A 21816-nucleotide genomic window follows, 5' to 3' on the forward strand; every position below is an offset into this window, starting at 1 on the left:
ATCGAATTGTTGTGCCCAAAGGTGAACTTCGTAAGGTGATCATGAACGAGGCTCACAACTCTCTCCTCTCCATCCACCCTGGTAGTACGAAGATGTATCAGGACCTCAAGCAAGCTTATTGGTGGACTCGAATGAAGCGCGAGATCGCTCAATTCGTGAACGAATGTGATGTCTGCAGAAGAGTGAAGGCAGAACACCAAAGGCCAGCTGGTCTCCTCCAACCTCTTGCCATTCCAGAATGGAAGTTTGACCACATTGAAATGGACTTCGTGACTGGGTTTCCAAAGTCCAAGCGTGGCAATGATGCTATATTCGTTGTCATCGACAAGCTCACCAAAGTGGCTCATTTTCTGCCTATCAAAGAGTCGATCACTGCAGCTCAATTGGCGGAACTCTATACCTCTCGCATTGTCTCTCTGCACGGTATTCCTCAAGTGATATCTTCAGACCGTGGCAGCATCTTTACCTCCAAGTTTTGGGATTCTTTTCAGAAGGCCATGGGCACCAACATCCGCTTCAGCACAGCTTTCCATCCTCAAACGAGCGGTCAAGTCGAGCGTGTCAATCAGATTCTTGAAGATATGCTCAGGGCTTGTGTGATCTCCTTCGGCATGAAGTGGGAGGATTGTCTTCCTTATGCTGAATTCTCATACAACAACAGCTTTCAAGCAAGTTCGGGCAAGGCCCCCTTTGAAATTCTATATGGCAGGAAGTGCCGTACCCCTCTCAACTGGTCTGAAACCGGTGAACGTCAGCTGCTGGGTAATGACTTAATCACAGAAGCAGAAGAAATGTGCAAAGTCATTCGTGATAACCTCAAAGCAGCCCAGTCCCGCCAGAAGAGCTACTATGATAGTAAGCACCGTGATCTGGCTTTCGAGATCGGAGATCATGTTTACCTCCGCGTCTCTCCCATGAAAGGTACTCGTCGCTTCGGTATCAAAGGGAAGCTTGCCCCTAGATACGTGGGACCTTTCAAGATTGTCAGCAAGAGAGGCGACCTCGCCTATCAACTCGAGCTTCCTTCAAACTTTGCAAATGTTCATGATGTGTTCCATGTCTCTCAGCTTCGAAAGTGCTTCAAGACTCCTGACCGCACCGTCAACTTCGAGGACATTGAGCTCCAAGAAGATCTCTCTTATCGTGAGCACCCAGTTGCTATTCTTGAAGAGACTGAACGCAAGACTCGCAACAAGTCAATCAAATTTCTCAAAGTCAAGTGGTCTCACCATTCCGACCGTGAAGCTACCTGGGAACGCAAGGATCACCTCCGTTCTGAGTACCCGGAGTTCTTTCAGTCCTAGATCTCGGGACGAGATCTTTTCGTAGTGGTGGAGTGTTGTAACGCCCCAGATATACTTTCCATATTCGTATCCAACTCTTGCCGTCTCCGGCGCTAAGTTATATTTATTTCTCGGGTTCGGGTCTTTGTCTCCGTGTGTTGTTTTTCTTTTTCGTGCATCTCTTATCATGTCATCACGTGCATTGCATTTGCATACATGTTCATCTCATGCATTCGAGCATTTTCCCCGTTGTCCGTTTTGCATTCCGGCGCTTCGTTCTCCTCCGGTGGTCATTTCTAGTCTTCTTTCGTGTGTGGGGTTTAAACATTTCCGGATTGGACCGAGACTTGCCAAGCGGCCTTGGTTTACTACCGGTAGACCGCCTGTCAAGTTTCGGGTCATTTGGACTTCGTTTGATACTCCAACGGTTAACCGAGGGACCGAAAAGGCCTCGTGTGTGTTGCAGCCCAACACCCCCAAATTTGGCCCAAAACCCACCAAACTCTGCTCCATGTCCTAGAGCGTTCGATCACGATCGTGTGGGCGAAAACCGCACCTCATTTGGACTCTCCTAGCTCCCTCTATGCCTATTTATACCCCCTCCATTCGGATCTCTTCTTCCCCCGTCCGAAACCCTAGTTTAAAAAAAACATCCTCCACCGCCGACGGACGTGTCCGCCCAGCGCCGGACGCGTTCGCCGATCCGCCTCAGCCAACCCCGCTGCGCCACGTGTCCCGGGCGGGCGCCCACATCGCGGGCGCCCACATCGCCGCCGCCGCGCCGGCCCGCCCGAGCCCGCGGGAGGCCCCCGTGGCCCATCTCCTCCCCCGCCTCGCACCCGCGCCCCGCCGCCTTCTTCTCCAGCGACGGCCGCCGCCGCCGCGCGCCATAGCCGGCCGGCCACCGCGCTCCTCGCCGACTCCGGCCGGTGGTCGCCGCCCCCACTCGCCGTCCCCGCCGCCGAGTCCCTCGCCGCCCGGACCACCGCCGCCTTCGCCGCCTCCTCGCCGCCCCCTCCTCGCCGGCCGAAGCCCCGGCCGCAGCCCCTCTCCCCGGCGAGCCCCGCGCCTCTTCGGTGATCCTCGGTGTCCGTGCCCCGGCGAGCCCAGATCCAGATCCGCGCGTGAACAGTAAACCCTAGGGGTTGACTTTCCCTCTCCCCCTTATTTTTTTTTGCAATCTTTGACTGCTTGTATCTCCGCAACCGTAGCCCCGTTTTGGGCATATGATATATCAAAATCTTCGCCTCGACATGTACATCATTTCATTCCATTGCATCATTTGCATTTGAGGTCATCTTGATACCCAAAATGCTGTTAGAAGGAGGCTTCGTGAGTTAAATTGCAGATCCGTTAGTTCATCATGCACTTTTGTCATTTTTGCCATGTTTAATTCGTGCATGATATGCCTGTGCCCCTTTGGGATGAATTGTTAAGCATTTTGTCTTCTTTCCAGAGGTGCCACCCATGCATTTTTAGGATGTGTGTGTTGTCTTGTGCAAGCTTGCGAAGAGAGGTACCTGAGATTGCAGATTTCAGGGACTTAGTGATTTTCACTAAGTCTGGGATATTTTAGTTCATGATGCTATATGTCCAGCTTGTTTCCTAGTGATCCGTGCCTCTTTTGAGGATGATCAGTAAGGGAGTTTTGATATTTATGTTATGCTCTATCCATCCATGTCTTTGTTTGCATATGTGGAGTGCTCTAGGTTGACTCAATCGAGCTCAACTTTTGCTTCGTTGTTAATCTGGGCAGATCGTCAACTTGTTTGCGATTTTGCCGATGCTACCGTTAGTGTTCCATGCATGCTATGCCTTCGTTCTTGCCATGTGTAGCTAGCACTTTGTGCCTTCTTGCTGGTTATATGCTTTCCTTGCCATGACTTGCACCGTAGTGAGTGCATCGAGCTCGTTTACATGCCTTCGTGAGTTATATTTCAGCGTGTCTCAGTTTTCACTAAGTCTGAAAACTGATTGTGTTCGAGCTATGTTCGTGAGCTCGGTAGAGTATTTTGTGAACCCTTTTGGCCCCAGGTCACTTTGGGTGTTTTGTTAAGCTTGTTGAGTAGCTCCATGCCATGTTCTTACTTGTCATGTTCAGGTTTTCTATCATGTTGTTTTGCTGCTCCGAAGAGAGCATCGTGATCTGAAATTTCAGACTAGTGTTAATTTCACTAAGTCTGAATCTGTTTTGCATTTGCGTTTTAGCCATGCTTGTTTGAACCTCTTAATGGATGAATTTGCCTATGGCTCAGTGCTAGTGTTTTGTCAACCATCTTGTGTACATCACTGCCATGTATTTTGTTTTCATGTTTGGTGGCTGTAGCATGTTCATTTCGTTGCATTTAGATGCCTACTTGCTGTAAATCGCAGACCGGTGTCATATCTTAAAACGCTTGCCATTTCCAAACCGTAGCTCCGATTCCAATGATCTTTATATCGTTTTCAAGCGATTTCATCCCCTCTATCCAGTGGCACACTTGGTTTTCCAAGTTGATGCCAGGTTCATGCATTTCCTGTCATATCTTGCATTTTGCATCCCGCATCGCATCCCGCATAGCATATCGTCATTTCATCATATTGCTTGGTCTTGCCCGTGGTTGATTGTATCCTTGTTGCTTGTTTGTCTTGTTGGGTAGAGCCGGGAGACGAGTTCGCTACCGAGGAGCCCGTTGAGTTTGCTTGTGAGGATCCAGTCAACTCTGACAACTGTGCAGGCAAGATGATCATACCCTCGAAATCACTACTATCTTTGCTATGCTAGTTTGCTCGCTCTTTTGCTTTGCCACTGCTACGATGCCTACCTTTTGCTTGTCAGCCTCCCAATTGCCATGTTGAACCTCTAACCCACCATTGTCCTAGCAAACCGTTGATTGGCTATGTTACCGCTTTGCTCAGCCCTTCTTATAGCGTTGTTAGTTGCAGGTGAAGATTGGAGCCGTTCCTTGTTGGAACATTTATTTCTTGTTGGGATATCATTATATTGCTATGTTATCTTAATGCATCTATATACTTGGTAAAGGGTGGAAGGCTCGGCCTCTCGCCTAGTGTTTTGTTCCACTCTTGCCGCCCTAGTTTCCGTCATATCGGTGTTATGTTCCCGGATTGTTGCGTCCCTTACGCGGTTGGGCTATAATGGGAACCCCTTGATAGTTCGCCTTGATTAAAGCTTTTCCAGCAATGCCCAACATTGGTTTTACCATTTGCCACCTAGCCTCTTTTTCCCTTGGGTTTCCGGAGCCCGAAGGTCATCTTATTTTAGCCCCCCACGGGCCAGTGCTCCTCTGAGTGTTGGTCCGAACTAGAGCCCTGTGCAGCGCCACCTCGGGGAAACTCGAGGTTTGGTTTTAGTTGTACGGATTGCTCATCTGAGTGTGCCCTGAGAAAGAGATATGTGCAGCTCCTATCGGGATTTGTCGGCACATTCGGGCGGTGTTGCTGGACTTGTTTTAACCTGTCGAATTGTCTTGTTGTACCAGGATACCGAGTCTGATCGGTGTGTCTTGGGTGGAGGTCTATTCCTTCGTTGACCGTGAGAGCTTGTTATGGGCTAAGTTGGGACTCCCCTGCAGGGATTGATCTTTCGAAAGCCGTGCCCGCGGTTATGGGCAGATGGGAATTTGTTAATGTCCGGTTGTAGATTACTTGAACTAAACTTAATTAAAATGAATCAACCGTGTGTGTTACCGTGATGGCCCCTTCTCGGCGGAGTCCGGGAAGTGGACACGGTGTTGGAGTTATGCTTGCGCAGGATGTTCCTTTAGCTTCTCGCTCGTGCTTCGCCTTCTCTTCTCGCTCTCTTTTGCGTATAAGTTAGCCACCACATATGCTAGTCGCTTGCTGCAGCTCCACATATATTTGCCTTATCCATTCCTATGAGCTTAAATAGTCTTGATCGCGTGGGTGTGAGATTGCTGAGTCCCTGTGGCTCACAGATACTACAACTCCAGATGCAGGTCCAGGTGTTTCTGCTCCAGTTGACGATTACGAGCTCAAGTGGGAGTTCGACGAGGACTCTCAGCGATACTATGTTCTTTTCCGGATGATCAGTAGTGGTGCCTAGTTGGGGTTATCGATTCAGGACCTTGTCGCATGTTGGGTTCTTTTCTATTTTGGCGCCGTAGTCGGGCCATGAGTGTTTGTTTGATGGATGTTATTTATGTACTCTGATGTGACGTGGCGAGTGTAAGCCAACTATGTTATCTCCCCCTTTTATTATATATTACATGGGATGTTGTAATGATTGCCTAACTTGCGACATTGCTTTCAATGCGGTTATGTCTCTAAGTCGTGCCTCGACACGTGGGAGCTATAGCCGCATCGAGGGCGTGACACCACCGGATAGATATATTGAGTTTTTGATTGAGCTTTTGCCAGGCATAGAGCCAATATCAAAGAAACCATATAGGATGCCCGCAAAGGATTTGGTGGAGATTAAGAAGCAGATTAAGGAGTTACTGGATAAAGGATATATTCGCTCAAGTTCTTCACCTTGGGGATCGCCAGTACTTCTAGTGGAGAAGAAGGATGGATCGTTAAGGATGGTTGTTGTTGTTGATTATCGAGGATTGAATGAAGTAACCATCAAGAACAAGTATCCACTATCGATGATCAATGATCTATTTGATCGATTGCAAGGAGCTAAGGTATTTTCCAAGATCAATCTGCGATCAGGATACCATCAATTGAAGATTCGAAAATAGGATATACCTAAAACGGCTTTTACCACTAGGTATGGGCTGTACGAGTATACCGTTATGTCATTTGGTCTGACTAACGCACCTGCATATTTTATGAACATGATGAACAAGGTGTTTATGGAGTTTCTGGATAAGTTTGTCATTGTGTTCATTGATGATATTCTAGTTTACTCGAAGAATGAAGAGGAGCATAAGGAGCATTTGCGTTTGGTTCTTGGAAAATTCAGAGAACATCAATTATATGCCAAATTTAGCAAATGTGAGTTTTGGTTGAAGGAAGTTGGATTTCTTGGACACGTTATATCTGGAGAAAGTATAGCAGTAGATCCCACTAAGGTTGATACCGTGACAAATTGGGAAGCCCCAACAACAGTTGGAGAGATTCGGAGTTTTCTTGGACTCGCAGGATACTACCGGAGATTCATTGAGAATTTCTCAAAGATTGCGAAGCCTATGACGGAGGTGTTGAAAAAGGACACCAAGTTCATATGGACTAAGGAATGTGAGGCTAGTTTCCAGGAGTTGAAGAAATGTTTGGTTACATCACATGTGTTGATTTTGCCAGATCAGACCAAGGATTATGAGGTGTATTGCGACGCTTCACGTCGAGGACTTGGAGCAGTGCTTATGCAAGAAGGAAGAGTTGTTTCCTATGCCTCACGACAGCTTAAGCCTCATGAGTTAAATTATGCTACGCATGATTTGGAGTTAGCAGCCGTAGTGCATGCATTGAAAACCTGGAGACATTTTCTCATTGGAAACCATTGTGAGGTGTACACGGATCACAAGAGTTTGAAGTATATTTTCATGCAGAAGGAGTTGAATCTCAGGCAAAGGAGATGGTTGGAGCTCATCAAGGATTATGATATGAAATTGCATTACCACCCCGAAAAGGCTAACGTAGTAGCCGATGCGCTGAGCCGTAAAAGCCATGTCAACACCCTAATGACAGGAGATTTACCAAGGGAGTTAGCCAAAAATCTTCGAGAGCTATGTTTGGAAATAGTTCCAAGAGGCTATGTAGCAGCATTGGAGATTCAGTCTACTTTGATGGATAAGATCAGAGAAGCTCAAAGACTGACAAGGAGATTGCTTCCATTAAGGAGAAAATGAGCAAAGGAAAAGCTAAGGGATTTCGTGAGGATGAGCACGATACCTTATGGTTTGAAGACCGTGTTTATGTGCCAAATGATCCGGAGATCAGGAAGTTAATTCTGCAAGAGGCCCATGACTCACCATATTCGATTCACCCAGGAAATACCAAGATGTATTTGGATTTGAAGGATATTTTCTGGTGGACCAGAATGAAGAAGGATATTGCGGAGTATGTAGCAGTTTGTGATGTATGTCAGAGAGTGAAGGCAGAGCATCAGAAGCCAGCAGGATTGCTACAGCCATTGCCGATACCCGAATGGAAGTGGGATAAGTTAGGCATGGATTTCATTACAGGATTGCCCAAAACTCGTTCAGGCTATGACTCGATATGGGTTGTAGTCGATCGTTTGACAAAGGTAGCTCATTTCATTCCAGTGAAGACTACCTATACCAGTGCAAAGTTGGCAAAGATATACATGACCAGGATCGTATGTCTGCATGGAGTTTCAAGGAGCATTGTATCAGATAGAGGAACCCAGTTTACCTCAAAGTTCTGGAATCAGTTTCATGAGACTTTGGGAACCAGACTGGAGTTTAGTACAGCTTTCCATCCGCAGACAGATGGACAGACCGAGAGAGTCAATCAGATTTTGGAGGATATGCTAAGAGCTTGTGCGCTAGATTATGGATCTAGTTGGGATGAGAATTTGCCATATGCAGAGTTCTCTTACAACAACAGTTATCAATCCAGTTTGAAGATGGCCCCTTTCGAAGACCTTGTACGGAAGGAGGTGCAGGACCCCATTGTCCTGGGATGAAGTTGGAGACCGTCAGTTGTTTGGACCGGATCTAATAAAGGAGTCTGAACAGAAAGTGAAATTAATTCGCGACAGGCTCAAGGTAGCTCAGTCCAGGCAGAAGAGCTACGCAGATTCAAAACGCAAGGAGACAGTTTACGAAGTCGGAGACCGAGTTTATCTTCGAGTATCACCACTTCGAGGAGTTAAGCGTTTTGGAGTTAAGGGAAAGTTAGCGCCACGTTTTGTAGGCCCATACCAAGTTTTGGAGCGTATGGGAGAAGTAGCCTATAAGTTGGAATTGCCCGAAGGATTGTCAGAAGTTCACGACGTGTTCCACGTTTCCCAGTTAAAGAAATGCCACGCAGAAATGGCTGAAATACCGCTGAGAGATACAGTGCCGCTGGAAGCGATTCAGTTGGACAGTGATTTGACCTATAAGAAGAAACCAGTTAAGATTCTAGAGTATGCCAGTCGAGTCACCCGCGGCAAGGTTATCAAGTTTTGCAAGGTTCAGTGGAGCCACCACACGAAGGATGAAGCCACCTGGGAACAAGAGGAAGACTTGCTGAAGGACCACCCTCACTTATTTTCTAGCCAACCCGAATCTCGAGGCCGAGATTCATCTTAAGGGGGTAGGTTTGTAACATCCCAAATTTTCAATTTGAAATGTTATACACTAGATCATCTTTGCATAGCATATTTTATTGCATTTTGGCTGATCCTAGAAAATTCTACGCAACTCAAGGACCCTCGGAGAGAGTTAGGGATTTCATTATTTTCATATTTGAGTTTTCTCAAATATTGAAAATAGGATCATTTGATTTTATTTATTTTATCTTCAATTATTTCTATTACAAAAATATGAGAGAGGGAATAAAATGACTTTCTCAAAATAAAGAAATATTAAGGATTTAATAAAAAATCAAATAAGATTTTATTTTGGTTTTATTTGCTATTTTATTTGAATTTAGAAAAAATGTGTGTTTTTCAAAATTGTATTTAGGCCCCAAATAAATGTTCATCCTGTGCGGCTTGATTTTAGAAGCCGGGGAAAATTTATTTCGAGATTCTTGAAGTCCGTTTAGTATTCCTTTTGTTTTTTTTTCTGAGCGTAATTATTTTAGAAAAAGTCCGAACCGACTCTGGGCCGTACTAGGCCCGGACTCCCGGACCCAGCCTTTATAAGCTGCCGGCCCACCCCGGGCCGAAACCCTAGCCGCCCGCGCCCGCCGACACCACGCCCGCGCCCGACGCCGCCCCACGGGAACCCGCCCGCCGCCGCCGCCCCGGCGGAGCCCGCCGCCGACACCGCCGCCTTGCCGGAGCCGCTGCCACCGTCCCGCCGCCCGAGGTTTACCTCGATCCCGCCACCGTTTTCCCGGAAAAACCGTTCGGTTTTCGTCAGTCTTTTTTTTGTTGTTGTTTCGTTTTTTCTTTAGATCGGTTTTTTTCCGGTTTAGGCTAATTAGCGAGCGTTCGCTCGTTCATTCGTTTTAACGAACGCGTTCTTCGTTTAGATTCAGTTAACGAACATTCCTTCATTAAACTGTTCATCGTTTTTCTTTTTCTCGGATTAAATCCGCGATTTTCTGATCGTGATTTCTGATCCGATTTTCGTTTTAGTTTATCTTTTCGCTCGTTTATCGGAATCAGGCGATTCAAGCGCCTGGAGTTTCGTCTCGAAACCCTCTTTCCGTTTAACCAACTTAAACAAGTTTTTGCTTCTGTAAAAAGTGCCTTAGATCCAGAATAGTAACGAAGCCTGTTTCTTTTGCCGTTTGTCTTTCGTTGCTTCGTTCGATTCGATTCTTTTTGCCAACCGGAGTTCTTAAGTTGAACTTTCTGGTTAAATCTCTTATTTGAGTTTTACCTGTGCATTAGTTGAGTACTTATTGTGTGCTTGGTTTGTTTGCGATAGAGTACCCGGAGTGCGCCGCCTGTTACTTCGAATCGCTAGGTTTCCCGGATCATCAGCAAGGCAAGTAACACTTTGATCATACCTCCTACTACCAGTTTTATTGCATTAGATCAATCCTTACACATTGCATGAGTAGGATCTAATTAAATTGTGGGTTTGGGAAGTAGTTGAGGTAGTACCTATTACCTGTCTATTATCAAACCTTTGGGAGTTACTTCTACGTTGCTTATTATTGCTATGCTATGCTAGTAGACGTGGATTGGGTGAGTGTATCCATGACAGATGTGAGCTTTGTTAATTAATGGTTTACTTAAGGTGGCAACCTAAACACACATCTGGGTGGATTGAGGCACCTGGATATTCCAGGATTGCCTGTTTTCTTTTGGACCGCCACCCAGGCTCAAAGGGATCATGAGATTATTCATGCTAGAAACTTCCGTGTGCAGCCACAAGCTATTATGGGCTCTAGCATAGTTGACTAAGTCGTGCGAACTCTTACAGTGGTAGACTAGCAGATGTAGGGGATGTAGGTGGTACGGTCTACCCATCGTAAGGTGCTAGCGCTTCTGAAAGACTATGTCTTGGTCATCCATTTCTCAAACACCGTGTAGTGCGAGAAACCAAACGGAGGCAATCGAGTCTTGTGGGGAAAAGTGCACAAACCTCTGCATAGTGTATAAACTAATCATGGTTAGCCGTGTCCACGGTTATGGACATCTTGAGTATCTAGTACCTGGATTATCATGTGAATCTCAACATGTTACTCTAAAGATTAATTTTGTTGGGTTTGTTTAATGATGATGCTTAATTGGGATTGAGAATGCTGTCAACCATTCTCAATGTTTAACAACTACCTTGATAGTTAAATAAAATTTATTCCTTTGCAGTAGGGAAAAATTGGCTTTACGCAAAACTGTAACCATAGAGCTTTCCACCAGCCAAATATGCATATAGTATAGCCTATTTCATTACATTACTCTTTATGTGTTGCATTGCCAGCATATTCCATGTGTTGACTCGTTTCGGGCTGCAACGTTAATGTTGCAGACTTTTCAGACGAGGATTAAGGTGCCTTTAGGTCGTGGTTCTATACTCAGTGATGCTGTTGGAGTTGATGGACTCACTTATCTTCCAAGCCTTCCGCTGTTATCGTTATTAGATGGCCTTAAGCCATATTTATTGTAATAAGTTCTCTTTTGAGACACTTGATGTAATAAGTGTGTGATTGCTACTCTGTTATAAATACTTCAAGTACTGTGTGGTGTCAGCATTACTGATCCAGGGATGACACCTGAGCACAGAGATTGGACCGTTTGAGGTCTGGTCGCTACAGTAAACAACTAACCATTTTGTCTTTCTTGCGTGTGCACGTAAAATAATAAGTCACATAGTAATGTTTCAAGAGACTGTTTAATATTTGCTTGGTCAACCGCAAAGTGATACTAAGTTTTACTATTCAAAATCAACATGAGATTTGGTAGTAACATACCTCGTGTTTTATAGTAAAAGTGATAGCCTCTTTTACTACTTCTAGTGTGTTGAGGTTTCATGGTAATCCACTTAATGTTCATTAGTAAACCCAATATATTCTTTTACCATCCATTACTACATAGAGGAGGTGTGCACGGGTGGATGTAGTTGGTGTTGGTAATTTGATAGTAACGCACTTAGTATTCAATAGTAAAAATGATAATTCTTTTACCATCCACTACAATAGAAGGGGACGTGCACAGGTGGATTTATGTTGATATTTCGATGATAATGCACTTCGTATTCAGTAATAAAATTGATAATTCTTTTACCGCCCATTTTTATAGGAGGTGATGTGCACGGGTGGAATTAATTGGTTGCTTCGCTCGTGTCGTATGGCCGGAGCACATAATAAGAAAAATACGTCTAGGCACAATTTAGCAAGCATATATATATATGGAAACTCTATTACTGACCATGGATGAAGAATGCTTTATTCCTCATCCCAGTCTTTCGACCGAGCAATTCAGCTCATTTTATTCGCAATTGGCACGTCCGGCAGTGACAAATCCATTCCGACTTGCTTCACTGTAACTTTTGACCGTCCGGCAGGTAATTTTACATTTTCCCCTTACTTTCTTTTACAATGCCATTTTTCTAGGAAGCAGACGCGACCTCTCCAGAAAAAACGACACGGTTTTTTTTGAAATAAAACAAAACTTTATTCATTAGAAATAACCAATACATCGTTTGTGAGGAAGAGTATAATTTCATTAATAGGCTCCTCGAACCAATCTGAAGTTGAATAAAATCTAGCTAACTTAGCAAGTTCATGTGCTAGGACTAACCTGCTGGGAAAAAAAACATGCCCATCTCCTTGTTCAGGCGATGCAAGCCGTTCGAGATTCGATGGTGAATACTTCCTGGTGAGCGGCGGCTACTGGGCTCGAGGGTGCGGCGGTCGACGGGCAGGCGGGCGCGGGCTGCGTGGTGAGCGGCGCCTGGCATCGATGTTGGCGGCGCTGCCGATTCAGGGGGGCGGGCGGGCAGCCGCGCTGTGGTGGGTGACCGTGGCTTGTGTGCCTCCCTTTGCCAACAACGACAGCATTTTCGCTAGGTTTTGGCTTTAATTTGGTTGGATGTGTCCAGGTGAGGAGAGCACTGGTGGAGGTGAGCAGCCCCGATCCTAATCCTTTCAGCTTCAGTCACTTTTCTCTTGGTTTTGCTTCGCCGTGTTCTTCCCGGATTATTAAATTAGTGTTCCGTTTTTACGGAGGCTGTAGGCCAGACAGATCACGACTGTACGTGCTGCCCGAAGAGGTAATCCGATTCTTGTTTGTCTTCTAAGGAAAAAAATGCATATTCTTGTTTGTTTTCTATCTCCAAATACGAATGTATTTTTAGACAGGGAATATTCTATCTGCTGTCTGTTCTAGTCCATCAGTCCATGTTGAGATGGAGCAGCGCTTGTGTAGAATTTTTGTGCTCTGTGATTGGAAGCATCAAATGCTCCGTAATGGCTAAGATTTTGTCAGGTAGAAGTAAGGTGATGTAGGGAGAATATTTGGTTTGTTGTTTAAAGTGCTTAAGCTCTGGATCCATGATGAAGATTTGCAGTTTTGTTTTAGTCAGCTGGGCCTAGGGGAAACCATTCAACTTTTTACATGTTTCGAATTTAATTAACAAGATTTGTTTGAATGGGTTTGGAGTTTAGGCTCGTTGTTTCAAGAAATGCACCTATGAGGAATTGATTTTAGTTAGCTTTTCTGTGGATATAAGTATGTGTTTTCTTAGGACCACTCTAATTTTTGCACTACGATGTGGGTTCGCAGCAGGGCAGAGCAGTCATATAGTCATCGGTGTCATAGGTGTTCATCGGCGTCAGGTTACGGTGACCATTGGCATGCTTCTTGATGCACTACGATGTGGGTTCGCAGCAGGGCAGAGCAGTCATATAGTCATCGGTGTCATAGGTGTTCATCGGCGTCAGGTTACGGTGACCATTGGCATGCTTCTTGATGCGGTCTGCATCTCCTCCCACCACGACGGTCGGCAACCATGTCTTCACCGCCGGAGCCCCTCTCCACCTATTTAGATGAGTGTGTGTCAATTTATTCTCCCAGGGAAGTACTTGCTCCAATTTGGTTACATTTAGTACGGAATTTAGTTGTCTGGATTTAGATATATTACGTCCCCATATATGCGGAGGCGAATCATTGTGTTTTCGATTTTGATCTCAGCCCCAAATTTATTTGTTTTGGCCATATCTATGGTACGAGCTTAGTACTTGTTTCGAGCCGAGACGTACGGTGCTGCCCACCTATCCCTTTCCATACACTACCATCAGTGACACCGTCGACTACGACGGTGGATGCTTTGTTTTCTTGTAAGGATACCTGCATCCTCCTCCTCCTCCTCTTCCTTGTACGGAAATCTAGGTTTACGAGATTTCATTTTCATGTCTCCCTGACTCTCGTCCTCTCAGTTCTTCTGTTGTGTTGTGTTATGTTAGGTGATTGTAAAATTGAGGAAAGGACCTTCACTATGTACTAGTCCATTGTAATGTGCATTCACTAAAGCTTACTAGCGCAACCTATTAACATATGTACACTTTAGAGCAACTCTAGCAGACCCCGTAAAATCCCGACCCGCAAAACGTGTTTGCAGTTTGACGAAGATCTCGTTTGCGGGTCGAAAACGAGCGCGGCCGATCAGAAACCGTAAATGAAACTGCATAATTTGAAAAACAGTTTTGCACCATAGTAGTTCATCACATACTACATATATTACATGATCAAACACTACAAACACTAGTTCATACTACATACTACATACTACATCAGTACTAGTACTACAGGGGGTGGGGATCTCACGGCGGCGAGCTCGCGGCCATGGACGACGCCGTGGAGGAGCTCAATCCTCCTCGCCGAAGCTGTCGAGGTCGATGTACTTCTCCCTCTGCTCCTCGCGGATGCGCCGCCACTCGTCGTCCTTCTCCTTGACAGCGAGGTTGGTCGCGCCCGCCTGCTGGAACACGAGGTCTTCGAGCTCCTCGTGGTGGCGCCGGCGCTCCGCCTCCTCGTGCAAGCTCCGCTCGGCAATGGCGGCCGCGACCGCGTCGACATCGGCGACGAAGTCCTCCGGCCCGATGACTCCGCGGCTCCCGAGCTCCTCGGGCTCCTGCTTGACGGGGACGACCTCGATCTCCTCCGGCTCCTCCGACCACTCCCTCTTCACGGGGAGAAGGCTGGCCCCGGAAGAGGAGGAGCTTGTAGTGTGGGAAGATCTTGCCGCGGAGGACGAGCCCATGGCCGAGGACGGCGTACGGCCGTGCCGACGGTCGTATTCGTCCGTCTCGCGGATGCGGAAGCTCGGCGGCGGCGAGAGGTCGCGGTTGGTCCACTTCCTCTCCCCGCGCTTCCTCGCGCCCTCCGACCGGACACGCCGCTCGCACTCAGGGTCGCTGTCGCTGCCAGCTCTGCTCCCGGAGCCGCGTCCGGAGCTCCACATGTGGCCCCACATGGCGGCTGGAGGCGGAAGGGGCTCGCCAGCAGCGAGAAATGTGAGGAGGGGAGTGGGGAATTGCGGAGCTCGGCGGCAGCGGGGGGATAGGGTTTCGACCCGCAAACGCACCGCGAACCCGTAGATATACTGGTCGGGGCGGGCGGTTTGCGGGCCGCGGTAAAAAAATTTACGGGCCGGGCGAGTATACGGGCTCTGTTCTAGCCAGAAAATTGGACCGAGCCCATATACTCGCCGAAATTTTGCGGGTTTGCGGCTTTTGCGGGATCTGCTAGAGTTGCTCTTAGCTGTTCAAGCAAAAGTTGTCTACACAAGTGTGGAAAGGACCTTCACTATATTGTCTGGTTTTCTTCATGACTGTTACTGGTACATAAATGAATAAACATCTATTTATCAATAAAAACATAATAATAGTCAGTTGCAATGTCAACCAGAAAATGTATCATAATCTTACAGGCTTTGTATTCAAAAATAATCGCATTCTTGCTTAAAAATCAGTAAATATGAAAAAGAAACAAGGTTAAAGGCGGAAGCTCCCTCCTTCAACTTTATGTTATTACGTAGAAGTGAGTCATATGTGTGTGCCTATGCCAATCATTGTACCACGGGAGAGTTCTCAAAATCAGTAAATATGCCCATCTGCTTGCCTACAAGAATATTTATTCACATCATTTCTGTTTTGTGGTTTTCTGAATTTGCTTCCTTGGAACACGGCGCTATTATTATGTTTTATGTTGCAGTGTTATTCATTATCTTTATTTTGTTGTGGATGACAGTACACCCTGTTTCTTGGAAGCTGAATCTCATCTTATCTGTCAATCTGAATTTTATTATGGAACATTTGTATTGTCCCTGAACGTCCCAACTAGAACGAGGGAAAAAGTAAAACTTTTTCATCTACTTTCGTGTATAACTTTGTTATTTTTATTTCATCTTAATTTGTACTATCTAAATATTACTCCCTTCGTCTCAAAAGTTGAGACACTTATTTTGAGACGGAGGGAGTATATAGCTGATTCTCTCAGTATATTCACCACATGATGTTTTGTTGAACAGAAGGGTTCAGAATGGAAACTAAGTTTCTTCAAGTACGAGCATGGGTTTCATGTAAGCAACCGGTTTCGGCGTTCCTCTTTATAAATCATGAAAAGGTAATTTTAGCATTTTTGCCATGTAGCACCGTCTACAATAAAAATCTACCAGCAGCGACCAAGGCGAGGTGTAGAACGGGACTAAGAGTACTTGGTCGAGCATCTTCTGCCATCGTCGAAAATAAAGAACTCGGAGGTTTATAGAATCCATTTTATAAATCGTCACGCTTGCATCTTGATTATGTATGGGATTATTCTGAGATATTGCCTCCATTAATTATGTTATAGAGAAGGAATTTATCTTGTGTTAAATGGAAGAGGTTGAAGACTATGGTTGTCTACAAGCATACTTTGTCCTTTATCCTGGTATTGCCTCATTGACTATCCCCCCGAGATGCGTTTGGATATGAAGAAACGAAGCAACATTTGGCCGCACTTCATCCAAAACCAACTATTTACTTTGTCCTTTATCCTATAATAATGTAGAATCTTGAGATCAGAGTTAGTCAGCCACCATGGAGGTTGACGAGATGACCTTCAGGATCGTTTAACGGAAATAATGTAACAAAAGAATTTGGAATATGCCGTGTAATTTAATACATTTGACCATCGTTACACATCTTAATTCCTACGCTGACGGTACATTCAATTGGTGGACCATGTGTTGGTGAATGGTGATACTCTTGTTTACGTCTGCTCTCAAATTTCCTACGCTGGCAAACTCCTACTCTCAACTGAATTAGTAGGATGTGTATCTCGTTTGTGTTGGATTCTAAATTTCTTACTGGCCAAGGAATTAACTGCAATATTTCCTTTGTCCAACAAGTTGACTGATTATATAGAAATATCCAGTAGAGCCCGTTCAAAAAATTGATCGATGTCTTAGAAAACCTAAAAAGGATCGATGATAGAGAGACATAAAGTCACGGGTAGAGCATTGTAAGTACAGTGGTAATTTACCTAGTCTTTTGGCCATAAATTTACGGACATGCAGGGTAAGTGCATGCATGCCTATGATATATGTCCGTTCTCCACGGTAAGATTACTTTTGCACTGGCTGGCTATATATAGGGTCGCGCTATTCGTCACCCTGGGTGGGGAATTCTTATTTCTCACCCCAGTCCATCTCCCACGACCACTACATAAAAAGGTAAGAAGTGAAAGCACTTGAGGTAGGATTACAGGTCGAAGAAAGAATCAGCTTCCATTCCGTAAAAAAAAGAGGGAAGTAAACTTACGACATGCAAGTCCCCTTTTTAGGTCGTTCATGGTTGCAACTAATCTGGCGGATCAAAATGACTGTAAAAAACAAATGATACCGTTGTAATATTATGGAATGAGCAGTAGAGGCGTTCCTGACTTTTTTACCCATAGGATGTGTGCATATATTGTACGTATCTTTGGCCAATTACATCTAGTCTCTAGCAAAATTGAAAGGCCTGCATACTTTGGATTGTTCTACAAACTGCAAGACTATTATGAAGAGAAAACAACTGTGACAAATTGATTTAGTATTACAATCGGAAAAAAGTAAAATTAGATAAAGTCTTCGAAATTTCATTTCTTTGCTCAAGAAACAGTCTGAACACTTTACAAAAGACATGCAACTGGAAAATGTCTATTATGAAACTAATAGCCTCATGAATGAGACGACATGCCACCTCCTTCCATTGCCACAATTGGCAGGCTCACTTAGTTGACATCAGAAGCTACACGTTTCCTGTCTCCATTGTGAGTAGTTGGTGTTTGATGTTTGAAATGGCAAAAAAATATCTATAAGAAGCATCCATAACACCAGTTGATCTGTTGGATATCCGGCAATGGAAAACTTGTTTTGTGGCCTTGCCACATTCACATGAGAGCTATGGACGGTGGCTATCTGCAAAATAACTCGTTAGTACATATCCCACTCACCAGATCTTGGAATTCAACATTAAATAATTAGGAGTGATAAATTAATAGATCCATGCATGTATTGCAACACACGAAGAAATTACAGGTAGTAAAAGGAAGAATGCTACACAGCTTCACAAAAGGAAGAGTAAGAAAAATCAGCGATATGAAGGAAAGTTCTACCTTTTCTATTTCATGGCGGAGTTCGATATTTTCAGACCAACTTCAATTGAGAATGGACATGCCATGCTACCCACCGAAGCCAGCTATGTGCTGCTCAAATAGACAAATACTGCCGAGTAATTGTGAAGCAACGTTTTGGAACTATTGGCTCGCTTATAGATATCGGCATACTGCCGGGATGAAAATGGAAATGATCAATAGCAGACTAGTTAGGCTATCGGCGTACTGCCGGGATGAAAAATTGAAATGATCAATAGCGGACTGAATAAGTTATGTATGCAAAAGCATGCATATAACCATGTAGATGAATTAATATTAAATGGGTGAAAAAAGAGCATGTCAATGGCACTATGACAGTTGTGACGCCCGGATAAGCAAGCTACAGTAACCTCTGCTAATGACGCCATGTCACCTCCGTTACTGTCGCTAATCTCGCGTTAGTTCAAAACGATTCGAATTCAAATTTGAATTTTTGGCAAACAAACAAAGTTTTCAAACTTTAAAACAAAATGTTCGGACGGTGTCAAATATTGCATAGATAATTATGGTGAAGTAAACACATTTTTAGAAAATGCATAAATATTTTAAATTGAATAAAACAGAAAGGAAAATAAATAAAATGAAACAAATGAAAGGAAAACAAAACAAAACAAAAACAACAGACCCCCCCCCCCGCTGGGCCAAATGGCCCAGCTGGCCTCCGCCGCCCGAACGGGCCGGCCCAACCGGCCAAAGGCCCAATCGGCCAACCCCACTCCTCTCCTTATCCCCCCCGCAACCCTAGCCGCCACCCCACTCGTCCACTCCCCCCCCCCCACTCGCTCCTCCCACGTTCCCCTCTCTCCCTCGTCTGGATCGAGGTAGGGGAGCCAGATCCCGCGTCGCCGGCGTCGCCCATCACCTCCCCCCCCCCTCGCCGGACGCCTCCTCGCCTCACCCCGAGTCGCCCCGGCGCCCGTCCACGCGCCGCCCTCGATCTGGAGTTGGGACTCGGTCCCGACGCCAGCACCGCTTGGAGTCCCCCCTCGCCGGAATCACGTCGCCACGCCGCTCGTCCCCGCCGCCCGTCGCCGGCGCTCCCCCACCGGACTGCCTCCTCTACGCCGTCGTCGCCGTCTTCCTCCTCAACCCCCCGCTGCCTAGACCCCACCATCCCACGGTGAGCTCCCGTGCCGAGCGCGCCACCCCTCTGTCCCGTGTCCGCCCCGCCCTCACTGTGGCCCTCGCGCCCCCTGGCCGTGCTCCGACCGGCTCCGGCCGCGCCCATGGCCGCGCCCCCGCGCTCCCTCTCGTCCTCTCCCCGCACCCACCGTCCGCCCGATGCTACCCCGTGGCCGCGGCCTTCGCGTCGCGACTGGACCGACGTCCTGCGCGTGCACAACGTGGCCGCGCCTAGCACGCGCCCCTCCCCGTGCGCGCCCACCGTGGCCGCCTCCCCCCACTGCTACCCCCGGACGCCTCCACCGCCTCGTCCGCTTTCGCCCATGCCCGCCTTGCGGTTCCCGCAGTGGCTGCCGCCGCTCGCCGTCCCACCTTCGCCCCTTGGTCACGGTCCGGCGAACACTGGCCGCGCCCTGGGTCTCCCTTCGGGCGCCCACGCCCGAGCGCCCGCACCGCTGCCCGTTTACCCGGGCCACTATGGCCTCTAAGCCAATGACGAAGGGGCCCCACGCCCCCAGAGAACGTGTCTGTTAAAAAAAAGGAGTTAAAAAATATAAAAAAATAAATCAATAATAAATAATAAAATTAATTAATTAACTTAATTAATTCTGATTAACTTAGCTAATTAAGATTAATTAATCTAACGACTAATTAACCTAATTAACTACTGTTAATTAGCTAACAGAGTATGACAGTGGGGCCCACCCCCTATTAACACTAATTAGGTTAATTAAAATGTTTAATTAAAAATGTGTCACTGACCAGTGGGACCCACTGGTCAGGTTGACCAGTCAACCCTGTTGACTGCTGACGCCAGCATGACCTCATGCTGATGTCATAAATCCATTTTCGAATTAAATAAAATAATGAATTAAATTCCAGAAATTAATAAAATCTTTAGAAAATCATATCTTTTAATCCGTAACTCGGATTAAATTATTTTCAACATGAAAGTTGCTCAGAACGACGAGACGAACCCGGATGCGCAGCCCGTACGTCCGCCACGCGTCCCTAACCTATCGAACTCGCAACTTTCCCCCTTCGGCTCCTCTGCCCGAAAACGCGAAACACCGAGGATACTTTCCCGGATGTTTCCCCCCTTCACTGGTATCACCTCATACTGCGTTAGGGCACCCCTAGCACCGATACTTATCATATCATGCATCGCTATGCATTTGTTTGCTTAAATATTTATTGTTTCTTCCCCGTCTTCTCTCGCTAGACACCGAAACCGACGCCGCTGCTACCCAGTACGACTACGGTGTTGACGACCCCTCTCTCTTGCCAGAGCAACCAGGCAAGCCCCCCCCCTTGATCACCAGATATCGCCTATTCTTCTCTATAATGCTTGCATTAGAGTAGTGTAGCATGTTACTGCTTTCCGTTAATCCTATTCTGATGCATAGCCTGACATTGTTGCTACATCTGTTGATACCTTACCTACAATCCTAAATACTTAGTATAGGATGCTAGTTTACCATCATTGGCCCTACATCCTTGTCAGTCTGCTTGCTATACTATTGGGCCGTGATCACTCGGGAGGTGATCACGGGTATATACTATACATACATTCATACTATACAGATGGTGACTAAAGTCGGGTCAGCTCGAGGAGTACCCGCAAGTGATTCTGATGAGGGGGCTGAAAGGACAGGTGGCTCCATCCCGGTAGAGGTGGGCCTGGGTTCCCGACGGCCCCCGACTGTTACTTTGTGGCGGAGCGGCAGGGCAGGTTGAGACCACCTAGGAGACAGGTGGGCCTGGCCCTGTTCGGCGTTCGCGGATACTTAACACGCTTAACGAGATCTTGGTATTTGATCTGAGTCTGGCCATTTGGTCTATACGCACTAACCATCTACGTGGGAGTAGTTATGGGTATCCCGGCGTCGTGGTATCAGCCGAAGCACTTCAGACGTCAGCGACGGAGCGGCGCGCGCCGGATTGGACTGGAACGCCTGCTAGGCTAGGTCTGCTTCCGGCCGCCCTCGCAACGTGCAGGTGTGCTATGGGCGATGGGCCCAGACCCCTGTGCGCTTAGGTTTAGACCGGCGTGCTGGCCTCTCTGTTGTGCCTAGGTGGGGCTGCGACGTGTTGATCTTCCGAGGCCGGGCATGACCCAGAAAAGTGTGTCCGGCCAAATGGGATCGAGCGTGTTGGGTTATGTGGTGCACCCCTGCAGGGAAGTTAATCTATTCGAATAGCCGTGATCTTCGGTAACAGGACGACTTGGAGTTGTACCTTGACCTTATGACAACTAGAACCGGATACTTAATAAAACACACCCTTCCAAGTTCCACAGACAACCCGGTGATCGCTTTTCCACAGGGCGACGAGGGGAGGATCGCCGGGTAGGATTATGCTATGCGATGCTACTTGGAGATGCTACTTGGAGATGCTACTTGGAGATGCTACTTGGAGATGCTACTTGGAGATGCTACTTGGAGGACTTCAATCTACTCTCTTCTACATGCTGCGAGACGGAGGCTGCTAGAAGCGTAGTCTTCGATAGGACTAGCTATCCCCCTCTTATTCTGGCATTCTGCAGTTCAGTCCACTGATATGGCCTCCTTACACATATACCCATGCATATGTAGTGTAGTTCCTTGCTTGCGAGTACTTTGGATGAGTACTCACGGTTGCTTTCTTCCCCCCTTTCCCCCTTTCCTTTCTTTCTGGTTGTCGCAACCAGATGCTGGAGTC

General features: G+C 46.5%; 1 protein-coding gene across 4 annotated transcripts; it reads left to right on the forward strand.

Annotated features, from left to right (window-relative positions):
* Positions 1-11634: 11634 nt before the first annotated feature.
* On the forward strand, positions 11635-16496 carry LOC123189101 (uncharacterized). Of its 4 annotated transcripts, XR_006495586.1 has the most exons (3): positions 11635-12436; positions 12550-12586; positions 15845-16496. XR_006495586.1 is itself a non-coding variant. In XM_044601431.1 (2 exons), exon 2 carries the CDS (start codon positions 14211-14213, stop codon positions 14910-14912), a length of 702 nt encoding a protein of 233 aa, XP_044457366.1. In that variant the 5' UTR covers positions 11635-13134; positions 13240-14210; the 3' UTR covers positions 14913-16496. The 4 variants fall into 4 exon arrangements, 3 of the variants coding, with proteins under 3 accessions (XP_044457366.1, XP_044457365.1, XP_044457367.1); XM_044601431.1 differs by having other exon boundaries at positions 11635-13134; positions 13240-16496; XM_044601430.1 differs by having other exon boundaries at positions 12550-16496.
* Positions 16497-21816: the final 5320 nt, after the last annotated feature.

This window comes from Triticum aestivum, chromosome 2A (genome assembly GCF_018294505.1).
Source record: "Triticum aestivum cultivar Chinese Spring chromosome 2A, IWGSC CS RefSeq v2.1, whole genome shotgun sequence".
Lineage (NCBI taxonomy): Eukaryota > Viridiplantae > Streptophyta > Magnoliopsida > Poales > Poaceae > Triticum > Triticum aestivum.

Bases quoted from the DNA above. Each gene is read 5' to 3' on its own strand.
- LOC123189101 (XM_044601431.1), top strand. From the start codon at position 14,211: ATGTACTTCTCCCTCTGCTCCTCGCGGATGCGCCGCCACTCGTCGTCC.